Source organism: Penicillium odoratum, assembly GCF_028828045.1.
Source record: "Penicillium odoratum strain IBT 22623 chromosome Unknown utg000006l_segment0_segment0, whole genome shotgun sequence".
NCBI classification, from domain to species: Eukaryota; Fungi; Ascomycota; class Eurotiomycetes; order Eurotiales; family Aspergillaceae; genus Penicillium; species Penicillium odoratum.
The window spans coordinates 1,647,087-1,670,960 of NW_026643148.1; the positions used below are offsets into that span (position 1 = coordinate 1,647,087).

At 47.2% G+C, this 23,874-nt stretch overlaps 9 protein-coding genes across 9 annotated transcripts; 5 read left to right on the top strand and 4 right to left on the bottom strand.

Moving 5' to 3' along the window:
• Positions 1 to 2,636: 2,636 nt before the first annotated feature.
• On the top strand, positions 2,637 to 3,146 carry N7520_009071 (uncharacterized protein; the record flags this gene model as incomplete). The annotated part of the gene is made up of 1 exon (XM_057143005.1): positions 2,637 to 3,146. The coding sequence occupies one exon, from the start codon at positions 2,637 to 2,639 to the stop codon at positions 3,144 to 3,146; it is 510 nt and encodes a 169-aa protein (XP_056992293.1).
• Positions 3,147 to 3,179: 33 nt separating this feature from the next.
• Positions 3,180 to 4,472, top strand: N7520_009072 (uncharacterized protein; the record flags this gene model as incomplete). The annotated part of the gene is made up of 3 exons (XM_057143006.1): positions 3,180 to 3,798; positions 3,861 to 4,098; positions 4,196 to 4,472. Coding segments are annotated over 3 exons (1,134 nt in total), but the record flags the coding sequence as incomplete, so codon positions are not given.
• A 405-nt stretch (positions 4,473 to 4,877) lies between these two features.
• N7520_009073 (GMC family oxidoreductase) lies at positions 4,878 to 6,818 on the bottom strand (the record flags this gene model as incomplete). The annotated part of the gene is made up of 1 exon (XM_057143007.1): positions 4,878 to 6,818. The coding sequence occupies one exon, from the start codon at positions 6,816 to 6,818 to the stop codon at positions 4,878 to 4,880; it is 1,941 nt and encodes a 646-aa protein (XP_056992295.1).
• A 1,222-nt stretch (positions 6,819 to 8,040) lies between these two features.
• Positions 8,041 to 9,384, bottom strand: N7520_009074 (uncharacterized protein; the record flags this gene model as incomplete). The annotated part of the gene is made up of 2 exons (XM_057143008.1): positions 8,041 to 9,142; positions 9,215 to 9,384. 2 exons carry the CDS (start codon positions 9,382 to 9,384, stop codon positions 8,041 to 8,043), a joined length of 1,272 nt encoding a protein of 423 aa, XP_056992296.1.
• A 494-nt stretch (positions 9,385 to 9,878) lies between these two features.
• On the bottom strand, positions 9,879 to 12,179 carry N7520_009075 (uncharacterized protein; the record flags this gene model as incomplete). The annotated part of the gene is made up of 2 exons (XM_057143009.1): positions 9,879 to 11,686; positions 11,786 to 12,179. The coding sequence occupies 2 exons, from the start codon at positions 12,177 to 12,179 to the stop codon at positions 9,879 to 9,881; spliced, it is 2,202 nt and encodes a 733-aa protein (XP_056992297.1).
• A 2,000-nt stretch (positions 12,180 to 14,179) lies between these two features.
• N7520_009076 (NADP-dependent malic enzyme) lies at positions 14,180 to 16,486 on the top strand (the record flags this gene model as incomplete). Its single annotated transcript, XM_057143010.1, has 5 exons — positions 14,180 to 14,412; positions 14,544 to 14,763; positions 14,828 to 14,906; positions 14,972 to 15,320; positions 15,412 to 16,486. The coding sequence occupies 5 exons, from the start codon at positions 14,180 to 14,182 to the stop codon at positions 16,484 to 16,486; spliced, it is 1,956 nt and encodes a 651-aa protein (XP_056992298.1).
• A 1,094-nt stretch (positions 16,487 to 17,580) lies between these two features.
• On the top strand, positions 17,581 to 19,189 carry N7520_009077 (NADH:flavin oxidoreductase/NADH oxidase family protein; the record flags this gene model as incomplete). Its single annotated transcript, XM_057143011.1, has 6 exons — positions 17,581 to 17,649; positions 17,710 to 17,812; positions 17,872 to 18,282; positions 18,371 to 18,390; positions 18,478 to 19,068; positions 19,124 to 19,189. 6 exons carry the CDS (start codon positions 17,581 to 17,583, stop codon positions 19,187 to 19,189), a joined length of 1,260 nt encoding a protein of 419 aa, XP_056992299.1.
• A 92-nt stretch (positions 19,190 to 19,281) lies between these two features.
• On the bottom strand, positions 19,282 to 19,992 carry N7520_009078 (basic helix-loop-helix domain-containing protein; the record flags this gene model as incomplete). Its single annotated transcript, XM_057143012.1, has 1 exon — positions 19,282 to 19,992. One exon carries the CDS (start codon positions 19,990 to 19,992, stop codon positions 19,282 to 19,284), a length of 711 nt encoding a protein of 236 aa, XP_056992300.1.
• A 703-nt stretch (positions 19,993 to 20,695) lies between these two features.
• N7520_009079 (uncharacterized protein) lies at positions 20,696 to 23,469 on the top strand (the record flags this gene model as incomplete). The annotated part of the gene is made up of 6 exons (XM_057143013.1): positions 20,696 to 21,605; positions 21,690 to 22,113; positions 22,163 to 22,580; positions 22,687 to 22,894; positions 22,943 to 23,143; positions 23,195 to 23,469. 6 exons carry the CDS (start codon positions 20,696 to 20,698, stop codon positions 23,467 to 23,469), a joined length of 2,436 nt encoding a protein of 811 aa, XP_056992301.1.
• Between the last annotated feature and the right edge of the window lie 405 nt (positions 23,470 to 23,874).

The following is a 23,874-nucleotide window of genomic DNA, read 5'->3' on the forward strand; positions in this document are numbered from 1 at the left end:
TTCTCCACACCCTGAGCACTTACTAGGGGCCTTAGGCCTCTTTATCTCCGATATTTCCGTGATTTCCTCTGATCTTTTTCTCTTTTTTTCCTCCTTTTTTGGCTGTAGATAGACCCGAGGTGGTAGAATTGAGAGATATTCAGCTGTGGGTGGTCGAGTAACCCAAAAAGGATCAATTTTGTCGAGTCCTATTGGCTGATTAACCTTCAATAACTCACGGATCATATGCTTACAGGGTAGACCCATTGAATTAGTAAAATAATGGGTGCAAATGCCTATTGGCCCCTTTTCTAGGGCTAATTGCCGTTGATTATTGATTTTCTGCAAAGCATGTGGGGAGAGATGGGACCGAAGGTGGCTAAAAAGCGGAATCATGGTGAATTTCGGTATTTTAGTCTGGATTTCGGCTGTTTCTTTGCGGATTTCATCTAATTGGCCATTAATAACAGCATCAATGGCACTAAAAACAGTAATAAAATCGTTATTTGAGCCATGAAGATGGGACTTAAGCCTTGCATGAATACCCTCAGACCGTGAGCTTGCAGAATTACCAAAATGGGTAATATTCGGAGTATAACAGCGGACGAATTTCTGTTTATAGATTAGCCATATTCTTTCGAGATAAAGGATCAGATTAGGGTAGTTAAACTTAGTTTTAAGGTTATATAACCTTAATTTATATTCCTCTGATATATTAGATGAATAAAGGTCTCTCCATATCTTCATAAACTCTGTGAATTCTGTGTTTTTTGGGTCGTCTTGGGGCTGATTTGCTGTTTTTTGGCAAATAAATTCACGTGCTTTAGTAAAAACAGCTTTTTCAATATGCCAAATACACAGTAAATGGCTAATATTAGGAAAAAGCTCTTCAATTGCCCCAATAAGTGCTAAAGCTCTGTCAGTAATCAATACTGAATTATTAGATAAATGGATAAAATCCGAGAATAAGGTTTGTAGGGCCCACTTATAGCCTTCTTCACTCTCATTTCGCATAAAACAAGTAGCAAATAAGAAGGTCTGGTTAGTCGGAGTTATGCCAATAACCTCTAAAAGAGGCATACCGTACTTATTAGTCTTATAAGTGCAATCAAGGACGAAAACCCTATAGTATTTATTAGCAAGATCAATAGATTTAGGGTTAGCAAGCGCTAAAAACTCGATTTTATCATCAGATGATAAAGATAATCTATACTTATATCCTTTAATTTGCAAATTTTGGAGAAAATACTCCATTTCTCCCTGATATCCATACCTATCTCGGAGTAATTTTGCTTTTTGGTTATATATATCACGTGAGATTATCGGTTGATCTGTAGATAAACGGAGTAATTTGATCATATCTCTAGGGGCAGAATTGATCTGATTCAGGTCTTTAATCTTATCAATTTGAGTAGAATTAAGCTTCCGAGCTTGGTGGAACACTATTGGATCGTCAGCAGGGTGATTATGGGATGAATTACGTACCTGGAGCTCCCATTTGCCTGTTTTATTACTTGCATATAGCCTAAAGGGGCAATTTTGACGTTTTGAGCTTGTTTCCCGAGGATTTAGGCCTGTAATTGGCCTATCAATCGGCCGAAAAGGTATGCCTGATTTGACACATTGGATTGAAAGGTTCGCGTAAGCATATTGACCCTTGCCAGAATTACTGCTTTTTATAGCAGTACAATAGCCCTGAGAGAGGGCATGCTTCCGGACGGATTCGATTAATTCATCTCGAGTAGCATATGAAGCTTCAGGGGGTGGAAGAAGGTCTAAATTAGGTTATTATCAGTTATAAAAGATCAGAGAAAAGGATATAACCTACTTCCGTGAGCAGATAAGGTAGAATTGGTAGCCATTTTTGTGGTATTTTAGGGCAAAGTAGGGCAGATTATGGTAGATAGAGTGATCAGGCCAAGGTAGATGGTAAAAAAAAGGGTAGAATAGAGTAAATTATCGTTTATCTACCCAAATCTGGTTATTATAGTGATGAAAATTTGATATCGGACGTTGGATAGCACGTGATTTTCTTCCGAGGATTCCCGATATCTCTTAATTATGTAAGAGGGTAGCTTATGTAACGTGGTGTGGTAGGTAAAATCCGTGGTGCACGGATCACGACCCGAAGGGATCAAATTGCTTACATAATGGTTCATCTGACCGCCTTCCATTGATCCAATCACCGCTGAATGTTATCTGTAATTCTGGTATTAATACACGGAGATATGTCATCTCAATCGGGTCATTGGACGCCTAGAATCTTGTTACAGTACAGGATTTTACATACCGCCACTCAAGTCTAAAGGAACATCACATGTGTTTGAGATTTCTATATTCAGCTTGCAACTCAACCCAATGTTATTGGCCTACCACTTGAGAGTCGGGTCCGCCAGCACAGGGTGACCCAGCTCTATTCACATCCAGGCCTCATCCTAAGAGGTGACTAACAACTAGCTACATTGGAGCAACAGGGTATCTTTTGGGTCAATGGTGGAGAGGGCCCGCTAGCTAGTCCCTGTTCAACTATCTAGTACTATCCAGTATCGGCCCGCCTCAACAGATTTTTTCCCTACTCTTTGAGCTATGTTACTACTAGGCTAACCTTGGATACAAATGATTCTTCCTATTCTTCACTGTTTATCGTTACCTTCAAAATGAACCATTTTGATATGCACGTCTCCAAACCGCTGAGGATATTGCCCTCTCTCAGTTCTATCACTTATTACGATCCAAGGATTGACCAGCTACCAGTCAATCCAGTCCTCGGTGTTTTACGATTCAATTTCAACCCTGGGATTGATATCTCAGAGCGATGCCGAGCATCTATACTGTGGCATAAGTCCTTGACATATGTCTCGACCATTCCTGGCTTTCAAAGGCTATATTGGGCCCCCGTGGACCATGTTTCGTCGTCTCAACAAATCATCATTCTGGTTCAGTGGGATAGCAGTCGTGGCTGGAAATTGTTCCAGGAATCATTGGGCTTCAGCATGATGCTGGGTTACATTGAAAGCATCTCCAATCGCTGTATCCAGCTTGCCCTTCCTGCCAACCTCTTAAGCCTTGATACTGTTCTTGAGCTCGTCTCCTTCGAATTCCCTGGTAATACCCAAGTCAACATGGGACCAGGCTTCAAATCCAAGTGGGAAACTTTGCTTGACTGATACCGCAGCAATCCTACTGCCAGGTCTAGATTGATGTTTTCTTGTGGGGAGTGGCTCGAACCTGACAACTTTGAAGAAGATCGATCTTTTATTGGCCTTCTCTTCTGGAAGCCAGGCCTACAGGCCAATATACATGGTCTCGAAGATTGCATCGCGGAGCTTGTCAAAGGTGCAGACGTGATCTCGGTATACACGAACCGGCTTCGTCAAGTGTCCTCCGAAAATTGTCTTCTTTCAGACTCTGAGCTGTCTGAACTATTCCATCCTCTTTTCCAGACACCTGTAAAGCCCGCATACACAGTGAGTAATACCCCAGGCCCTGATAAGGTCAATGTGGAATCTGTGAAACAGGCACACAGAAACGAGCGTATTGCCTGTGGACCTGCGGGTTGTTGGTACACGATGGGAAAGATTACTCAATATCATTTATACACGCAGAGGAACTCTGGGTTGAAACATCGTATGGAATGGATCTCGTTTCGCACCGAGCTTAATCCACGGATGGATGCTCTATTTGACAATCTTCGAAGAAAACTCTGGGAAATGGGAGAATGTCCTTACCTTCGTTGGGGCGAATGTCCTTTCCTCCGTTGGGGCAAAGAGAAGGGGAACGAGAAAGTAGGAAACAGCGATAGATTTTCATTATTCATAGGTACGTAGCTATGGTGATTGACCGTCTATCCTGATACTAAAAACCTTATGAAGATTTTGAAGGGTGTAGTGTGGAACCAAATATCCCAGCAGAAAAAAGGGACGCATTTCTAGCAAAACTCCAACAGGTTATTCAAGAATTCTTCGATTGCTGTGGAAATTCTATACAGGACTTCTCATATAGAAGGATTTGCTCTCCAATCTGGTTTGCTGGAGAGAATATTGACATCACCATTTTTGATGTATCAGAGAACGAGTACGACCAACTGTCATTTGAATACGCCATGGCAAATTATGAGCAGTACGTTCAATGTTCACGGCTTCATTTGACAAATATCATACTAATGATTAATGATTACTAGCACTACGATCCAACATCATTGTACAACGATAAACAGCCCTTGGAATGCTGTAATGCCTATAGCTCGAGGGTGGCTGATTGACAAGTCTTCAGTGCAATTTATGTCAATCTTCAAATCAGAGAGGGATGGGGCCATAGAGGAGTGGTACAACGAATTTGCCCAACGAGCTCCAACAGAGTATTGTCGCTTAGGTCACATTGTTGATTGGCTGCAGACTTTATGCACGCGCATCACTCGTCGGCATGTGGTTTTTGAGAAAATAGATCCTTGGATGCCAGAATCAGAACAAACAAAGAATTTGGCGGGGAGGAAGAGGTTTTTCAGACAGCTTAACTCTTAATAATCTAATATATTATATCCAAATATCGAATTACTAGAGGCTTTCCGCCGCGCTTTTTGCGCGGCGCCTACTTAGGTGTTAGACCATACCTCCTACTATATTCTACTCAGTTCCCTACTCAGTCTCCTATCTAGTATTCTGCCTTCTTTCATACCGTATTAATCGAATGGCGAAAGGGCTCTTCAAATGCATAACTAGCGGAATAAGAATGAAAGAGAGAAAAAGAGAAGAGGGGGAAAAATGAAGTGGAAGGAGAAGGGGGAAAAAGTCAAAAGTCTGCAATGTACCCAAGTAATAGAGGGGTAGATATACAGTATCTCCATCTGTTCAAATGGCGAAAATTCCAAGTGAGAATCAAATCCAACCACACTGACAGACTCAGTCGCTGGCATCATCCAATATCACCTCCGCTGCCTTCTCCGAAACCATATAAGTCGAAACTGCTGTGAAAGTTCCAGGAATGCGAGGATAAACAGAAGCATCAACAACACGCAAACCACTCACACCACGAACCCGGAACTTGGAGTCCAAAACAGCCATGGGATCATCATCAGTGCCAATAGGACAAGTACAGGAAGCATGATGTCCCCAGGCAGTATTCATGATATAATCCTGAATCTCCTCAGTAGAAGTAATATCCTTCCCAGGCAAAATCTCCTCAACATCAACCAGCTGACGCTTGAACGCATCCCGCGCCAACCAAATAGCCTCAGTCATAGCAGTCAAATCCGCCTCATAGTCCCCAATCCCAGAATCAAAATAATTAAACACGATCTCCGGCATATCAAGCGGATCCGCAGAACGAAGCTTCACCGAACCAGCAGTATTTCGTGGATGGGCCTTCAGAATCGCCCACGAGAACCAATCATGGTGCTCGGTGATATTAACACTATATCCGGGGAAGTATCCACGGAAATTAATCGGCCCACCAAAGACAAACGCATCAAAGTCATCATCCACAGCCACAGAACTCTTATACAGCATCGTACTAGCGAATCCGTTCGATGAGTAGATACCTCTGTTTCCGAGGATGGGATTCTCCCAGCGCTCTAGACAGGGATCCTCGGCTCCATCCACGCCAAATGTGCATCCATCCAACGCGGTGAAATTGTGCGGTAATTGGCCCTGCACAGAGATCTCGTAGTGGTCTTGCAGGTTCGTCCCAACACCGGGTAGATCGACGAGGACGTCGATGCCGAACTGGCGGAGTTCATCGGCCGGTCCGATACCGCTTAGTTTGAGAAGTTGGGGAGAGTTGTACACGCCTCCTGCGACGATTACCTCGCGAGACGCGGTGACGTTACCGGGTGTACCCTTGGCTGCTGTGCCGGAGAGAGGACTCGCGCGGAAGAGGTATTTTCCATCGAGGAATTCGACGCCAGATGCGCGAGGGGTGCCGGTGGAGTTATCGAAAAGGACTTTTGTGGCTTGGCAGTTTGTGCGGATGTCAAGGGGGTACTTCTGGGAGCCGTCTATGTTCTTGGCGTCTCGGACGGCGACGAGGAACTCGCGCGGACCGTTGCGTTTTGCGCCGTTGGTGGCTATTGGGACTTGGTAGTAACCGTTTTCTGTGTCGCGGGTTCGAGAATTGGCGTTGGCGTCGCCGGCTAGGAGAGTTGCGACGTTAAAGATGGTATCGGTGATGTTTCCCAGAGCGAAGGCGCCTCCAAGGAGCAAGTCCAGAAGTTGAGGATCTTCGAGGACGATGCTGATGGGTGCGGTTTGGTCATGGAGCCAACCATCGTATCCGTGGCCTGAGATGAGGGGGAGGAGGTAGTTGTTGTTCTCCATCTTCTCGAAGTACTTGCGCATGTTATCCGGGGCCCATGAGCCATCGCCTGTCAGCGTGGAGATGTAGTCAAAGTCGGATTCGAAAGGGTACACGGTAACCAGGGCATTATGGGCGGTGCATCCACCGAGTGTGCCAGTACGCGGGTACAGAATACCCTTCATGGTTGAGCCCTCGGGTGGGTTGAGACCAACGTATTCGCCGCCATCGGGGGTATCGTAGGTGGTCTTGTAGTCCAGTGCCTGGCGAGTGTCATTCGTGTAGTGGCGCACAAAGTAGTTCCAAGCAATGGCTGGATCCTCTGATGCTTTGGCGGAGTAAGCAGGGACAGTATAGTTGGTGTTCTCTCCCTGGTCATCTCCAGCCTCGATTAGTAAAGTTTTGTGGCCGGCAAGAGCAAGACGAGCAGCTAATGGTCCACCACCAGCTCCAGATCCAACGATGACATATTCATAGCCGGTAAGTTCGACAGCAACTCCTAGGCTTGCCAATGAAATGGCAGCCAAGCCAAAAAGGCGTGGGAGAAGCATAATGTATAAAACAAAGAAACGAGAAATGAATGACTTGAGTTAAAGATAAATGAATGTATAGGTTTGAAAAAGCAAATAAAACACCACGGGATGACAATATTTCTTTAATTCATTTCAATGACGAGGGGGATCATCACTATAGTCCGGGGCTAACAGTCCGGTATAGGGGTCAAAAGTTCCAAGCGAGGTGGTGATCAATAAAAAATTGCAAGCCACTAGAGAATACAGAGACATACATCCACCCCTGGTTACTTCAGTATTGACCAACCAATCAAAATTCAACCTTAGAAGCTCCATAAATGACGATCGGACCTATTCCTAGTAGGTACACGGGCTAGTGATTTGGACTTGTGGGGCTTTTACGAGGGAAGCATATGTCCAAGCGCACATCAATTCGATGTCAGCCAAATCAACCGAGGTGTTAATTTGGCACTTTCATTGACATGTCTCCTATCACATTTGAATTGTATTGCATGAGATTTCTGTATGATCAATTGAGTTTGTTATCAGTCAGATTTGTTTAGTGGATCTGACCCACAAGGATTGGATCTGGATCCTAATCTTACATCTTACTCCACTAGCAGAGATTTGTGTAAATATCTTGTTTATTGCACGGATTAAGGATCAGTGTGGATCACAGATCGTGAAATCCGGATATACCCGGGGGAACTGTGATGTTATCATCCAGATAGAAAGGACTTGAAATTCCAAAGCCATGTGATTCAAGCATGATCATGATCTCAAGTCTAACCCAGTTGGGAATATACTTCAAATATTACCATATCTCCTACTTGATCTCCTTCTTGATCTCCTACTTAGTCTCCTACTCAGTATCTTATCTAGTATTCTACCTTCTTTCATACCGGATAAGTCAAAGGGTCAAAGGGCTCTCCATATATATATATAGCGGAGAACAAGAGAGAGAAAAGTGAAGAGAAAAAACAGCAAAGTGAGGGAGAAGGTCTGGTGGAGGTTTCGCACGTACGTCCAAAAAGTCTACGCTGTTACCAAGTAATAGAGGGGTAGATTAGCTTAGTAGTATTCATGATTTTCTGCCATTAATTATATGATTTTAAAGGTTCTATCCTCATGGCCGCTACTCGCCTTCGTACACCTAGTGTAGAAATCTATCATATTTGCTGTTCAGATTTTGAACATGTCTAGTCTTAGCTTGGATATTGCGAACATCCTTCAATCCATAGAATATACAAGAAATTCCCTCTCAGAGCTCATCCTTTAGCTCCTCCGCCGGCGGAGGCATCGGTCGACCGCTATCCATGGCCAAATCGACGCCGATCTTCTTGCGCCACTTCTCCCACAGAGAATGGAAGTCCTTCTCCATACCACTCTCCATCTGATCAGGCAGAACAACAGTGTATTCCACAAAGAGGTTACCAGGATGATCCTCACCATCATCACCATGATCATGCAAATGACCCTCCGAGTAATGCGGCATACCCTCACCATAAATCGTCTCAACAGCCAAAGGCTGCACAACCTCCCCACGTTTCCGACCAAGACGAACAACATGGCCATCAAGATGCGTCAAGTTCCGCGACCAATCACCCATCCATGCCTCCCTCAAAGAAAGAGTCTCCTTCCAGAACAAATCCTTCCCCTTCCTCCTGAAAAATGTCCCGTCAGTCCTCTCCTCATCCCCAGCCCCCAACTCAGGCTCCTTCTCCTCCAAAATAACAATCAGGTCGCCAGCAACCCAGTCCGGGCTCTCATCAGCCTCATTCTCAAATACCAACCTCGTCCCCCTCCCCATCCCAGGCTCAATACTAGCAGACGTCTCAACCTCCTTCCGAACGACCCGATTTCCCTTACAAACAGGACAAGGATTCTTAATCTTCTTCCCCTGCCCTCCACACTTATCACACGCCATCTGAACCTGCTGGAACATCCCCGGCGCAAGCATATGCTTCTTAATCACGCGCCCATGCCCACCGCACTGGTCACAAGTAACCACTTCCCGATCCTTAGACCCCGTTCCCTCGCAGTCATCACAGATCTGCTGCTTCTCAACAAGGAAGTTGATCTCGCGCCCATTGTAGAAATCACGCAGCGGCAGGGCAGCTTTAACCTCCATATCGGGCCCGCGCCGGTGTCCAGCTCCATGTCCAAAGTGTCCACCTCCGCCGAAGAAGCGCGAGAATAGATCAAACGGATCATTGCCGCGTCCGCCGGCTGATCCTCCTTGACGCTGTTGTTCAACACCTTCATGGCCGTATTGATCGTAGACTTTGCGTAGGGAGGAGGTGGAGAGGACATCGTATGCGTCTGCGATTTCGACAAATTTCTCACGAGCGGACTCGTCGTTACTAGATACATATCAGCATGAATACTGAATACCGACTACTTCGGTTAAGGTGGCCTGGTCTGCTATAACTTACGGGTTCTTGTCAGGGTGGTATTTTTTGCTCAGATTCCGATATGCGCGCTTGATATCCTTTTCTGAGGCGGACTTGTCCAGTCCAAGAATCTTGTAGTAGTCCTCAGCGGCTAAAACGACCACTGAGAACAACACTACCGCCAATGTGACCAGGAACCGAGTGAGATGCATTTTGAAGTAGGTTGTTGCAGCTCATTAAACTTTGTAATGCGGCGCGGCGTTGCGCAACACAGCTCTAGCTGTGCGGGAGCTGGTTGGAGCTGCGGTCTGGTCTTGGTGTGGTGGGATTTGTTAATTAAGTGATTGTCATGAGGACTATCGGGAGTCCCGGGGTTCTTTCCAGGAAACAAGAGAGTCAATGGGGTGGATCACGTATAGTCCAGTTGTATTCCCACCTGCGTCGAACGGGACAAGTAATCCTTATCGCTATGAGGAACAATGTTCAGCCGAGTCACGTGTGCTATACATCGTGACGTGTGAAAAGTACATTAAAAGGGAACAGAGCATTTAATGGAATTTAATTTCAATATCCATAGCTATAAGTGTAAGGTACTATGGAATTATTGGTGTTAAGAATTGAAGATCCTGCCATATTGTCACATAATCGTAAAAAGTCCGAAGCAATCGTAAGTCATAAAAATCAGAAAACAAGGAACATAGAATCTTCAATGATATCCAGCCACGTTGAAGATATCGTTCCGCCACGTGTATCCTAGTCCATGAGTTTCGTCGCCATCCTCAATTGCTTCCTGGGCACCAGTGGCCTGGTCATGCCACGTCTTGACAATACTACCTGGGGCATAGATGCCCTTGAAAACGCCACTGTCCGGAGGTTCCACGCCAATTCGGGTCTCGACATCAGTATCGGCGGGTACCAATCGCGCCAGCACGGCACGTACAAAGGTAGTCAAGTCTTGAGGGTTAGCGATGCGCGTAGCCCGCAAACGCTCTCGGGCAAACACCAGTTCTCGGTTCAAAACAGAAGCAGCATTCACAATTTCTTCTGCAATTTTCCTTTCCAAGACACGACGGATAAGGGGCTTAAGGAAGGGCCTGGTCAACCATAACAGGAACTTCCATTTGCTCTTCTGTACCTGGTAGTCGAGCTTGTGGATGCGCACACGCACTCCGCGGAGGGTAAAGATGTGTTCCAGTCTGTCACGGCCGATCTCAATGTCGAGAGAGATGTCGACGCCGCGACGGTCAAGGTAGAAGCTGGCAATTCCTTCGTCTCGCAAACGGAAGAAGAGGTGGTGAGTCTTAAACCAGTAACCAAAGTCCTTGGCACTTATATTCAAACCGTTAAAGGAGAGCTGGAACATGGTCTTGATATTTGTGTCCGTCCGCTTGGAATGCTTTTTGACTATTTCAATGTCGTTCTGTGTGAGCAGGTGCATGCGGTAGGGGAGGAAAGATGAATAGTTGACCGTGTGGCCGGGCTCCAGGACAAGATTTTCCAACAACAGGTCCATTTCTGGGGCGGAGACCTCTAGGCGAGGAATTGGCACATATTGAATCATCCGTAGGAAAACAGGGAAGGCAACATTGGCCAGGTCTGCTGGAAAATTTGTTGTGTGGCTGTTGTACGCAACCCACGCATCTCCATAGATCTTCTTAGTCGCATTGATCAGCTTGAAAACAGCCGGGTCATCAGGCACCGTGCTCAAGGTCCGCTTAGCCTGAGTGAGAAAGTCATGCACGTCTTGACGAAGACCACTCTCGGACCCGACCTTCTCCGACTGCTGCTGTAGGTCCTCCAGCTTTTGTGGGGCTGACTCGAAAAACTCCGGGTCGGTTAGCATATCCTGAAGCGAGCTGCCTACTTCTCCCATCAGTCGTTCAAACTCGGGATCCTTATTCACATGGCGTAGGACATCATGGAACTTGAGCTGAAGACGATCCCACTCCTCTGCTCGACCGAATGATCGTAATAGTCCCCAAAATTGATCCACTGCCTGTTTCAAATCGGAATTGAATTCGACATCTTCCTGTGCAGCCGAGGCTGTATCTTCAGCTGCGTTAGCGTAGAGAATGGCGTAGCGCTGCACCAGCTGGGTGATGGTGGAGACTGAGTCCGAATAGTCGGTTCGCTGGCGGAGATTCAGTACCGTTTGCTTAATGCGATACAATAGAGTCTCTTTCTCTTTGCCGGCGAGGTGCTCACGGGCGCTTTCGACAGCCGCCTCGCCAGTTTCTGTGGCAGCTTCTCCAGCTACTTTGACCGCATCAGCCAGTTCGGCCTGTACTTCCTCCCGCGAGATGCGATGCTCCTCATCAGCACCGGGGCCCGTCAATGCTTGCTCTTCTTCCTCGGAGGGTTTGATTTGCTCTGCGACCTTTTTAGAGGTCTCCGAGAGGGAGGAGGCGGTGTCAGCGAAGATCTGACGACCAACAGTGGCAACGTCATCGACAAAAAGACGGAAATCAGCGTTGGTCAGAAGCAAGCTCCCAATGGTACGGAAGCTATCGTACGCTAGTCATGCAAGTCCCCACGTTAGCAGACTCTCACGTTACATGTCAAACCAATTTAGCTACGGCTATCAAAGCCCGGGGAGGGGCTGGAACGACCCACCAGCCTTGGTATCAGCACGCGCTTTCACGTGGGCCGCGGTGTAGGAGACACGGGAGCTATCCAGTGCCATCCGCGATCGGGACAGGTGCCAGAGAAAGTCCTGCAGTTGATCCTGGCTATTTTTGGTGCGCAGGAAATCAATGCAGGCCTCGGTCCAGAGACGCGCATCGCGCACCAGCTGGCGACCGTGGCTGCCGATTTCCTGGTTTCGAAGGTTCAGTACATCCGAGGCGAGTAGGGTACGTAGGTTGGCGATGGTCTGTTCAGTGGATGGCATGTACCCCTCAGATAGGGCGCGGAACATCTGGTAGGTATGCAGCTTTTGGTGAAGTTGACGCTGACGGGGAGTGTCATCCTCATAGCGAGGGAGGAGGGGCTCCGTCTCGTCCGGCATGATGAGCCCTTTTCAAAGTTGCCAGGGATAAACTAGTATGTGTGTATTTGAGTCGTTGGAGTTGAATGTAAGTAAAAGCTGTGAATTGAATTCAAATGTTGTGATCTACGGAGGATTCCTTGGATGTCAAGGGGGGAGCTAGAGCCCAACCTGTTTTGGTGTATGATGACGACACCCGTGGACAGGTGTAACTGTTTGCTTTACCAGATAGTTCAACCCATATGAAAATTGAAGAAATCTTGTATTCAGTTCCATGCCAGTATGACGAGCACATTTTTGAAGGTTTATTCATGTACAGTATCATTGGTCAACTAGTCGGGGCCGATCGGGGCGATCTGGGGAAAGCTATGTAAATAGCTGGGGGCAGTCTAGACAGGGCTGTATCAATCAATTTATCCAATTTATCCATTCATTTTCCAGGGTTCAACTTGATCTCTACCTTATAGTAGCAAGACAGGCCTAGACTATGTTTGGATGTCTAATCAAATCCATCAACTGGTACAACCGGACTAGGTATATATATACCATGTTCAGTGACATGTAGCCCATTCGAATCGCACATTTGAATTGAATTCATAGGCAAGTTAGAATATTCAGTAAAATCCATCCGGACGACTGTACTCCGTGAATCTAATCTAGAGTGCTCGATTTACTAAGAAAGATTGAAAAAATTTGTTCTATGATAGATTCCACGCGTATTTCTCAGCAGGCTAAGCCTTTATCCTGACAAAACCGTTGGGAAACTCGGCGACACCAAATATTGCCAATGCATCTTCCGGCAAGGGGTCCAATCAGCGATCCGATAATTCTTTTCATAACTCCGAGCAGACTGTGGAACAATAAAAATAAAAATAAATGGAAAAACGAAAATCACGCAGTACTTGGAGAGGCGATAGATATAACCAAAAGTCCCTATCGGCGGGAAAAGCCATTCAGAAGCCAGAAATCAATCATTTCTAACACAACTAAAAGATGAAACAGGTCACCGGTGAGCTCCTTCCCTCTCCGTCGTTTCCGTCCGATAATTCGTTTTCCCGAAGTATCAAATTCTAAGCGGAGGCCTCCGCTTACCGGCTCACCCCCGCTCTCATCTCCCATCTCCGATATACTAGTTCACTACTACGTAGGTTATCTCCGTATAGAGTGATCAACTCCGTTGGGGAATATTCGGTGAGACCCTAACGGTAAAAGTGGGCAATCTTTCCGTTTTCTAGAACAATTGCACAAATTAAAAGTACCAGTTTTGTACAGTTCTGGTTGGATGAATTTTTGGAGTTAATTTAGTCTGGCACCGAGCAAGACTCCACTTCGGCAGTATCTGCGGCTCTGGTAGCTCGCTGATGTGGATGCGGATGGCTGGGCGGGACCCATCATCAATCCCCCCCCCCGGCATCCTTAACCAGTTAAATTGAAGTATGGATTTGTCCACGCGACTTTTCGGAATTCAGTTCGAGGGCTACTGTGTACATTTTCTTTTCCGGAATGTTATGCAGATAAATCCCGCAATATTGAAAATCAAGACATGTACTACAGTGTAGTATGCATCATGTGCTTGTACTTGTACGTAAATCTACTGTAATCTACACTGTGGAAAGGATATAGATCGTCGTTGCAGAAACATAGGTGGTGTGTACATGGAATCAGGAACCAATGGGAATCTTAGTTGCCACATCGAGTAACCATGTTTCTCCAACAAAAAATCCAAAAAAATCTATTGAAACTCCGCAATTCTTCCCAATTCAACTCCTTGCTGGATCTGCTTCCCGAAAAAGAAAAGAAGCTTTGTGAGGGATCCTAACTCCACTCGGACAGATTCAAGGCCAACGGTTCGCTCCCATCACCGAAATATCCACACTTGAACCTCCTGGGTCCATCCCCATCCCTTTGTACCATCCCCCGACTCTTCCCGACCCCCAAATCATGTCTCTGCTTTTACTGAGTGGCCTTGTCCTCGACACGCGGTCAAGGCTCCGGCCAATTCCATCTTTACCTCTGTCGGAATGTCCTGGATGATGTGCTCCCAAATGACCCAGGGGAAGGCTAGCCTATTCGCCCGTGTACATAAAATCACTCGGAGCTCGCCCCATCTTCAACTCTCTTCTTTCTATCATTCTTCTCCTACCTCGACGACTAAGCTACTTCGCTCTTCGTCTGACACAATGGCTCGATTTACTCCTCAACAAAGCCGTCCGGTCCACGCGACCCCATTCCTGAATCATTCAACTGCTCCTTCGTACGTACTAGCTACCTTGAGATAAGAAAAAAAAAGAAAACCCCTGGCCTGGTTCAACATTGTTTCAACCATGTAGCATTGGACTCTCTCTTATACATCGCCACTAACCTCGTCTTCTTCCTGCTTGATAGAGATGCCAACTATGACACTGCCAACCCTACCTACATTCGCAAGTACCTGCGCACATATGGTCTCACGCCCCCTCGCGCCGAGAGCTACGAAACCCAGAAGACTCGTTGCCTCGCTCAGTTGGGTCTGAAGAACACTCCTATCGATAAGTTCCTCTACTTGCAAAATCTGCGCAAGAACAATGTCCACCTGTTCTACCGCATGGTCACCGACCACCTTCGGGTATGTAGACCCGGAACGAATTACAACGTCAAAATTGGAAGGAAACAAGACTGACCCAACGCAGGAACTTACTCCCCTGATCTACACCCCTGTCGTTGGCGAGGCCTGCCAAAGATGGTCCGAGATCTACCAGGGACCGGAAGGTAAGACATGAGTCATGACGGAATCAACGAAATAAAACCGGGGAAACTAACTTAGCGAAATTTAGGTATGTACCTGAGTTGGGAGGATCGGGGCAATATCGCTGCTGTGATCGCCAATTGGCCGCAGCAAAATGTGGAGATCACAGTTATCACCGATGGTTCTCGTATTCTAGGCCTCGGTGATCTGGGCATCAACGGTATGGGTATCCCCATCGGCAAGCTGGCTTTGTACACTGCTTGTGCCGGTATTCGTCCCGAGGCCACTCTGCCTTTGACCCTTGATCTGGGCACTAGCAACAAGGCTCTCCGGGAAGACCCACTTTACATGGGTAGCCGCCGCGACAAGATTAGCGCGGATGAGGAGCGGGAGTTTTTGGATGAGTTGATGGTTGCTCTTACCGAGCGCTGGCCTGGGTAAGTTCTCGCGTCACACCGATGGATCTTCCGAATCCTTTTACTCCGGCTTTCCCCGTGGAGAAAGATGGCTAACGAAGTTTGTTTATAGTATTGTCATCCAATTCGAGGACTTCAAGAACCCCTTCCCCGCTCTGGAGCGTTACCGGGACATCTACACCTGCTTCAATGACGATATCCAGGGTACTGGTGCTGTCATTCTCGGTGGTATGATCAACGCTGTTAAGCGCACCGGTCTGCCTTGCAAGGAGCACCGCGCTGTGTTCTTCGGCGCTGGCTCCGCCGGTGTCGGTGTCGCCAAGCAGATTGTCGACTTCTTCGTCCGTGAGGGAATGACCGAGGATGAGGCTCGTGCCTGCTTCTACCTGGTCGACACCAAGGGTCTGGTCACTGCCGATCGTGGTGACAAGCTCGCTGACCACAAGGTCTACTTCGCCCGCACCGACAACAACGGCCAGCAGCACAAGACTCTGGAGGAGGTCCTGGACTACGTGAAGCCCACCATCCTGATGGGTCTTTCCACCATGGGTGGCGTCTTCACCCCCGAGCTGCTCCGCAAGATGGCCGACTGGAACACCACCCCCATCATCTTCCCCCTGTCCAACCCCTCATCCCAGTCTGAGTGTGACTTCGAGACCGCCATCGCCAACACTGATGGTCGCTGCCTCTTTGCCTCCGGCTCGCCCTTCCCCAACTCGACCTTCACCAACGCCGCTGGTGAGACCAGCACTTACTACCCCGGCCAGGGTAACAACATGTACGTCTTCCCCGGTATCGGCCTCGGCAGCATTTTGTCCAAGGCCGTCCGTGTCACCGACAGCATGATCTACGCCTCTGGCGAGGCCCTTTCCAAGGCCCTCACCGCCGAGGAGCTCGAGCGTAACCTGCTCTACCCCGACATCACCCGCATTCGTGAGGTCAGCGTTGTCGTCACTCGCAACGTCATCCGCGCCGCCCAGGCAGACGACGTCGACCGCGAGACCGGCCTCCGCAAGATGTCCGACTCCGACCTGGACATCTGGATCAAGTCCCGCATGTATGACCCCCACACCGAGGTCCGCTCTCTCGAGCGTGAGGTCGGCCACCTGCTTTCCAGCCTTGGCTCCATCACACCTCTGATGAGCGGTTCCTCATCCCCTACCGAGGAGAAGCCCTCCAAGCTGTAAATTTCTCACCTCACGACCTTTTCCCCGGTGTCTATGTGTCATGATGCCAATTTTCCCACCATGCAATGCATCCACCAAAAAAGGCAACCTGGTCTAATCAGCAGACTGCTGAGGGTCATTGCATGATGTGCCTAACATGCGCATTTTCCTTTATTTTCGTCATTTTCTGGTTTTGAGCGCGTTTCTCTTTTCCTTTACAGCTTTTATTATATTTTTTCAGGGATGGATACACGGACATTTGGTTTTCTTCTCATTTGGAATACCCTTTTTACTTAGTTTTTGGCTCTCGCTTATGAGTGTCCTATGCATTGGGTTAGGATCAAAATCATCTTGAATGATCAAAATTGAACATACATTTATCTCAATACTTCTTCCAAATCACAATTTATATAGCTTGCCACTCGCCATGGTTAAATTATACCTAGTATAGGTCTATCTACGTAAATGTCTGATGGGATCCCACTACCCTTATCAAGGTACAGAATGCCAGGCACAAAAGCATCCGGATAGCAATTGAGATAGCATAGTTGGCTAGTGGGTGGTTGAGTTCCCCGCTTCATATGAATATGATATATGGTCCAAGAGGCTATTGCTAATCAAACTTGGCAGGCCGTGCAGAAGCTTTGTAATGTACGGCATAAATATAATTATGAAATTTGCCCTGGAAGTCACTTTCGGTCAGGGTCCACTGTAAAATTGATTTCTAAGAAAGTTACTCATCATCCGGTCCAATTAAATTCTCTAGATCCACTAGATGGAGCAAAGACGGAGCATCAATCTCTCCGCGTGGCCATGACTAAGTACCGAGGCCCGCGCCACTTTTTTTTTTTAAGATCAAGCTTTGATAGTGTGAATGATCCTCGTTTCTCCTTTCTGGTCTCCAGTGGTTGATTATATCGATTATTGCATATATCTGAGGCTTTTGAGACAATTGAAATAAAGGTGAAATACAGTTTCATTTCTGAGCCGCTAGACTTTTCAAGGTTCTGCACAGTACGTTTGCGCCTGTATGTAGCCAATCCCAAGGCCGCGAGCTAACAATCCCGGCTCTAGGTATTCTTTATTGAAGGATCTCTGCAAAGTATAATTATACAATGCCTTCCCCCTTGGCAGATCCTGTCAAGCTCCCTTGTGGACTGGTTCTACCTAACCGCCTTTCGAAGGTAAGTAACGCAGTACATTACATATGAAACCCCAACGAACCCCACTCACCCAAACATAAGGCGGCAATGGCCGAGAATATCGCCAAAACAAATGAACCAAACCAAACCCTTTCTGACGCCTACAACCAATGGTCCGAAGGCGGATGGGGTAGCATCCTCACAGGTGTGCCAACCAACCCCCTACCAGCACATCAACCCCAACTGACCACCTATCCCAAAAAGGAAACGTCCAAGTAGACGTCAACCACCTAGGAGGCCCCTTCGACCCAGCCCTACACGCAGAATACAAAGGCGAAGCTAGCCTTGTCGCCAAATGGAAATCATACGCCGACGCATGCCAAAAGCATGGCACCCCGACCATCGTCCAGGTCTGTCACCCAGGCCGGCAGTCCTTCCGTTTCGCCGGCCAGCGCGGTATCTGGGCGAGTACGATCGCGCCTAGCGCCGTGCCTATTAACATTGGCGGTAGTTTGTTAGAGCGGATTATTGCGACCCTAGCGTGGACGGCGCCAAGGGAGATGACCTCTGCGGAGGTTGAGAGGGTTATTAGTCAGTTTGTCGATACCGCGCGACTTATGGCTGATGCAGGATTCTCTGGAATTGAGTTGCATGGTGCGCACGGGTATTTGATTGGTATGTTCAGGTTTTTCCTTTTCCATTTCTCTATTAATCTCTTCGAAATTGCAATGGAATGGGTGCTAATAGATTGTTCTATAATCAGACCAGTTCTTGAATGGAAAGGTAATTCTACCCGTAACCCAGTCTAATATAAAAAGAGATTCACACAGAGAGATAGAGAGGGATTAATACTAACCTTGAAACCGGTAGACAAACCTCCGCACAGACGAATACGGCGGAAGCCCGGAAAAGCGCGCACGATTCGTACTAGAAATCCTCTCACAAACTCGAAAAGTAGTCCCGAGCACATTCTGCATCGGTATCAAACTCAACTCAGCAGACCACAGCTCCGCAAACTTCGAAGAAACAATGACTCAAATCAAGCTCCTCGTCGAAGCCGGTATCGACTTCATGGAAATTAGCGGCGGATCCTACGAAGACCCCAAGATGATGGGTTACTCTAAACAGGAGTCAACAGCACCGGCCAAGTCCGAGCGCACAGCCGCGCGGGAGGCGTTCTTCCTTGAATTCGCTAAGGAGGTTCGCGCGCGACACCCTGGTTTGGTATTGATGCTGACCGGCGGGTTCCGGAGTCGGGCTGGTGCGGAAGCTGCGATTCTTGATGGGGCTTGTGATCTCGTAGGGATTGGAAGACCTGCTGCTATTAATCCCAGGTTCCCATTGTTGTTGCTTGATGAAAGTGTTGAGGATGAGAAGGCTGTTTTGCCTTTGAATAAGGTTCCGACGCCGTTTTGGGCAAGCTGGTTGCCGAGGAATTTGATTGGGGCTGGGGCTGAGAGTGTGAGTTTGAATCAATTGGTGTTGATCAAGGTTTTGTCAGCTAATGCTTTTCTAGTCCTATTACGCTGGTCAGATTCTGCGGCTGGCGAAGGGGCTGGCTACTGTTGCGCCGGCTTTGTGAAGAAATTGGTGTTTATCATACTGTTTACAACATTTGTACATTTGAAGTCATTTCCCTATATAATTGTTCATTTCATCATATTGCCGTTTTAGTCATAAAAGTTGTATGTCGTCCTTTGCCTCATGGGTGAGATTTTCCAATTGTCGATACAAGTCTTCATTCCCCCTAACTAAAGACTCCACATATCTGGCCGCTTCATCTAGGATGTACTTCCTAGTAAAATTATTCCTTTCAAGCCCAGGCACAATTCGACAAAGATCCCGATATCCCTCTCCAATAGCATCCCTTCTCTTTTTCTCAGAGCGACAGTGACAGAGAATCTGCCCAGGCGTCTGGGTACATTTGCGCTTCTTATTCGGCGCCGCGTCTTTCTTCTCATTCGACGAAGTTGACGGTGATTTCGGCATCAAAGCGGGCATGGGAATGTGAATAGGCATTGGTATCACATTCAATCGTCCGTTGTCAAAGTTCAACGAAGAATCCTCAGTTTTGAAAATAATCGGATCCCAATTCTCAATTATATGACTTGTGGGATATTCTAAGGCCTTAAATTCTAAGCTGCCGTCGATATCGATACCGCTGGCCATGCAGGCCATATCCCGCATCAAGTTCCGTACCAGCCGGTCTTCTGTCCAGGTTCCGACGGGGCAGGAGAAGCCGTGGAAGCAGAAGCTAGGATCTGATCCCCATTGTAGGCCATCTTCAATGGACCGGCGTTTTTTTGTATAGTGCCGCATGCCAGTCTGTCTGCGGCAGCATTCTTTCACGGGATTGTGGAGTTGAGAGGTTGGATGGTTTGTCATTTTATATCAAGTTTTCAAGTTTTTGTTGTTTTGCAATAAAGAGGTGGAGTGAACTCAGTCGGTTGAAATTTAGGGTCAAGAGGATTGGGGAATAAGAATGAGAGATATTTGTGCTTCTTGTTTCGATCACAATGCGCGTCCTGATGACAATGAATCAGTTTAGATGGCAAATAATGTTGGGACCTAGAGTGCTAGCGAAATCTCCTTAGCTTTGCTGATCATCTGCATGGCTTGCGAGGGTAGTGATATAAGTGGTCCCTGATAATGCAGGAAATACGTCAACACCGGAATGCACCCGAGTCTGGACAGAAATCTGGGTGCATTCCGAAAGTTCATATTAGCCTGCAGAAATGGGTTATATCAGCTATTATGGAGCGAGAATCGGATATCTGTCTATATTTTATCCAATTAGCTAACCTAACTGAATAAATTAAATAAATTACTATCCCTTCCAGGTCACATGTTCGATCCTACTGCTTTGATAGCTTCACGTGATGACCCGGGTCAGTTCCGGGACCTGCATTTGCTTCCTCCTCACACTATCTTGAGTGACATCAATATCTACCATCAGCCCATGCATTAAGAACTTCATCCAATGATATAGATTCTGAAAAAGGGATGTGATCCGCGCCGGGTGCTTCGAGATCTGATCCATACGGATTTGAAGAATGCGGGGTCCTGAAGCTTGCTGATCGCATCAAACATGTCTTCAAAAGATACCACAAGAGTGAACAAGCGAGGCACTCCACGTCGTCGGAAGGTTGCACTAGCTTGTGAAACGTGTCGCGAAAAGAAGGTGCGGTGCGACGGAGAGAAGCCGATCTGTGGGCCTTGCTCCCAACGATCCTACTCGATTGATAAATGTGTCTACAAAATTGAAAATGCTCGCTCTGCCAGTAACGACGCCTACTTGAAAATACTTCATGACCGAATCCGAGAACTCGAAGAGGTATGCGCACGAAATGGCGTCACAGCTCCGGCTCCGGCTTCATCTATGTCACCACTGGAAAGAGAAAATGAAACCGACAAAACCAATGAGCAACAACCAAAAATCAGTGACTTGGATGCGGATTCTCGTACTTCTGTTGCCGCGGAGGGTTTGCTTGGGCTGGGATCCCGCGTGCCCCTTTCACAACCTCTTTCGACACCTGCCCCTCCAGGGACGACTCATCAGCACACATACCAACCGCCTTTGCATTTCTCTCAATCGGTGACAAGGGACTCCGAATCACATGCTCCGCAGTATGATAACTCAAGACATTATGAATCTATTCAATTTACACCGGCACACATGGACCCTTCTCCTTTAAATTCCCACGGCAGTGTGACGGCAATGGGCTCAATATCGGTTGCAGATGATGGAGAATGCTCCGATTCACCCAGAGAGCAATACTATGGAAACTCTTCGGCAGCCTCTTTTATGCGTCTTGCACGGAACTCTGTGCCAATCAGTTCTTATCTAAAAGCATTGAGACATGCAGACCAAACTCCAAATGCTTTGGATCGTGACACGGGGCTCTGGCAGGATATTAATACCACAGCGACCCCATCGGGCTTTCAGATTAGCGACTTCTCCCTTCCACCACGACCATTGGCTGACCATCTCCTGGAATGTTATTGGGAAAGGATATATTGTCTCTATCCGTTTTTCCACCGGCCGAGCTTTGAGCAGGCATACGAAAACCTCTAGGGCTCAGCCAAGTGGCCGAAGCCCAATTTGCCTGATCTGAATATCGGTCTTGGGGGATCGTTTGATTCTGCGCCCCAGTCAATTGTCTTTCACGCTGCATTGAATGCTATCTTCGCCCTAAGCTGCCACTTCTCCGATATTCCTGCTGGAGAACGGGAGGCTGCGGCGTACTCGTTTTTTCTTCGGGCCAAACGCTTCATTGGCCTAGATTTCTTGGATACGAACACGATTGGCGTTGTACAGACATTACTTATTGTTGCATTGCTTCTCCAGAGCACCCCATACACAAACAGATGTTGGAATGCCATTGGATTAGCATGTCGAGTAGCCCAGGGGCTTGGCTTGCACGAAACCATGACACAAAAATCAATTACGCCCTTGGAGAAAGAGATTCGACGTCGGACTTGGCATGGCTGCGTCATGATGGACATGTCTGTTTCTCTCGTTTTGGCTGTTTGACAACCCACTGACACCGCATAGGATTTTGAGTATGACCTATGGTCGACCAAGCATGACATCTCACATATCGCCCATATTCCCCGTCCCTCTTCCCGCGATGCGGCCTCAATCCCAAGCTGAAGATCCATGTGCTCTCAGTGGACAACCATGTGATCATAAGCTAGGACACATCGCATTCTATACCTCTACGATTGAGCTCTATAAAATTCTTGAATCTATCTTGGCCGATGTTTACAATGCATGGCAGGGTCAATCCCAAAATCACCGCACCATCTCTGTTCAAGGCACCCGGCAAATTAGCATGGACATTATCATGGAACTAGATGATAGGCTTTCTGCCTTCGAGGCCAATATCTCTCCGGTGCTTGATTGGACTACTCCACGGCAACAATTCGGTCCTGAAAATAATCCACAGCCAGTACTTCAGCGCCAGCGAAATGTGCTACGGGCAAGGTTAGAGCAAAGTTCTCATTTCCAAGACCCTTGTTAACTTATTCAGATTTATACATCTCCGGTTACTTTTGTATCGGCCTATGTTTACACAGCTTTGTTCCAACGAGCGGACAGATTTCACGCGGCAGACGAGTACCGACAGAAGCACAGATACCGCCCGGCTAGAGAAAAATGTTATTTACACGTCCATGTCTGTGAACTGCGCTGCAGCATGTGTGACAGCAGCCATTGAATTGGTTTCGCTCGTATATGAGACATACACGACATCGCTAACAGATGCTTGGTGGTATAACGGCTTCTGTATGTGATTACCGTGCCAATAAATGCAGCAAGACTAACATTTAAGAGACACTTCCACCGCAGGGTTTGTCCTGATCATGTCATACTCCTGCTCGTCGATATTGAAGAAGGTCGATTCTCAACTTATCGCTGATACATGGCGGAAATGCGAGAAAATCCTTACCCACATGGCATCGTTCAGCCTCTCAGCACGCAACTCACTACAATTCCTCCAAATAACACACCATCACATTGTACAAAACTACACTAGTACGTGATTTCACCGTAATATTCAGCAGCAAATACTAATATTTTCTAAAGCTGTCTCCCGTCAAGAAGGACTTGGGCCTTTGCCTCCTGCTCATTTGCAGCGAAGGACTACTCGGACAGAAATGCCATCTCAACCTCAGCCCACCGAGACCTTTCCGGAGGAATTCGCCCGTGATATGGATCAAATTGGCCTGGGTAACAACCTCTTGACAGGCTGGGACGAGATTGGCTTGGGACAAGAGGAATTTGGATTCCTTGGGAGATTCGATGTGCCTGATATTGCGAGCTGGTTTCCGGATTTACCTGATCCTCCTTTCCCGACCTAGGTAGCAATAGGTCATCATATAGGATAAGCTCAGAATGATGATACTTCTTTAACCCATTTACAAGACTCAGATCCTCTCGTAGAAGCATGTCCATATTTACAGTCACTACTAGTAATAACATTGGGAGATATAATCAAGCGCCAGGAAAGAAGAGTTGGTAGAATTATTTATCTGGCATGAGCTGAAATTGAACATGGAATGTCTCAATTGTGCCTAATCTCACCGAGTACTTAGAAAGTACATTGCGAGATAATCTCATTCGCATCATCCATGAGTTTATGATGAAAGGAGCCACAACTATCAAACTCCCTACAGTTGACTTACGATAAATCTGACTGATACCTTGATCCAGCAAGTAGACAATGTAAGTGAGAGTATCAGCGAAAATCTCCTAACCCAGAGGGA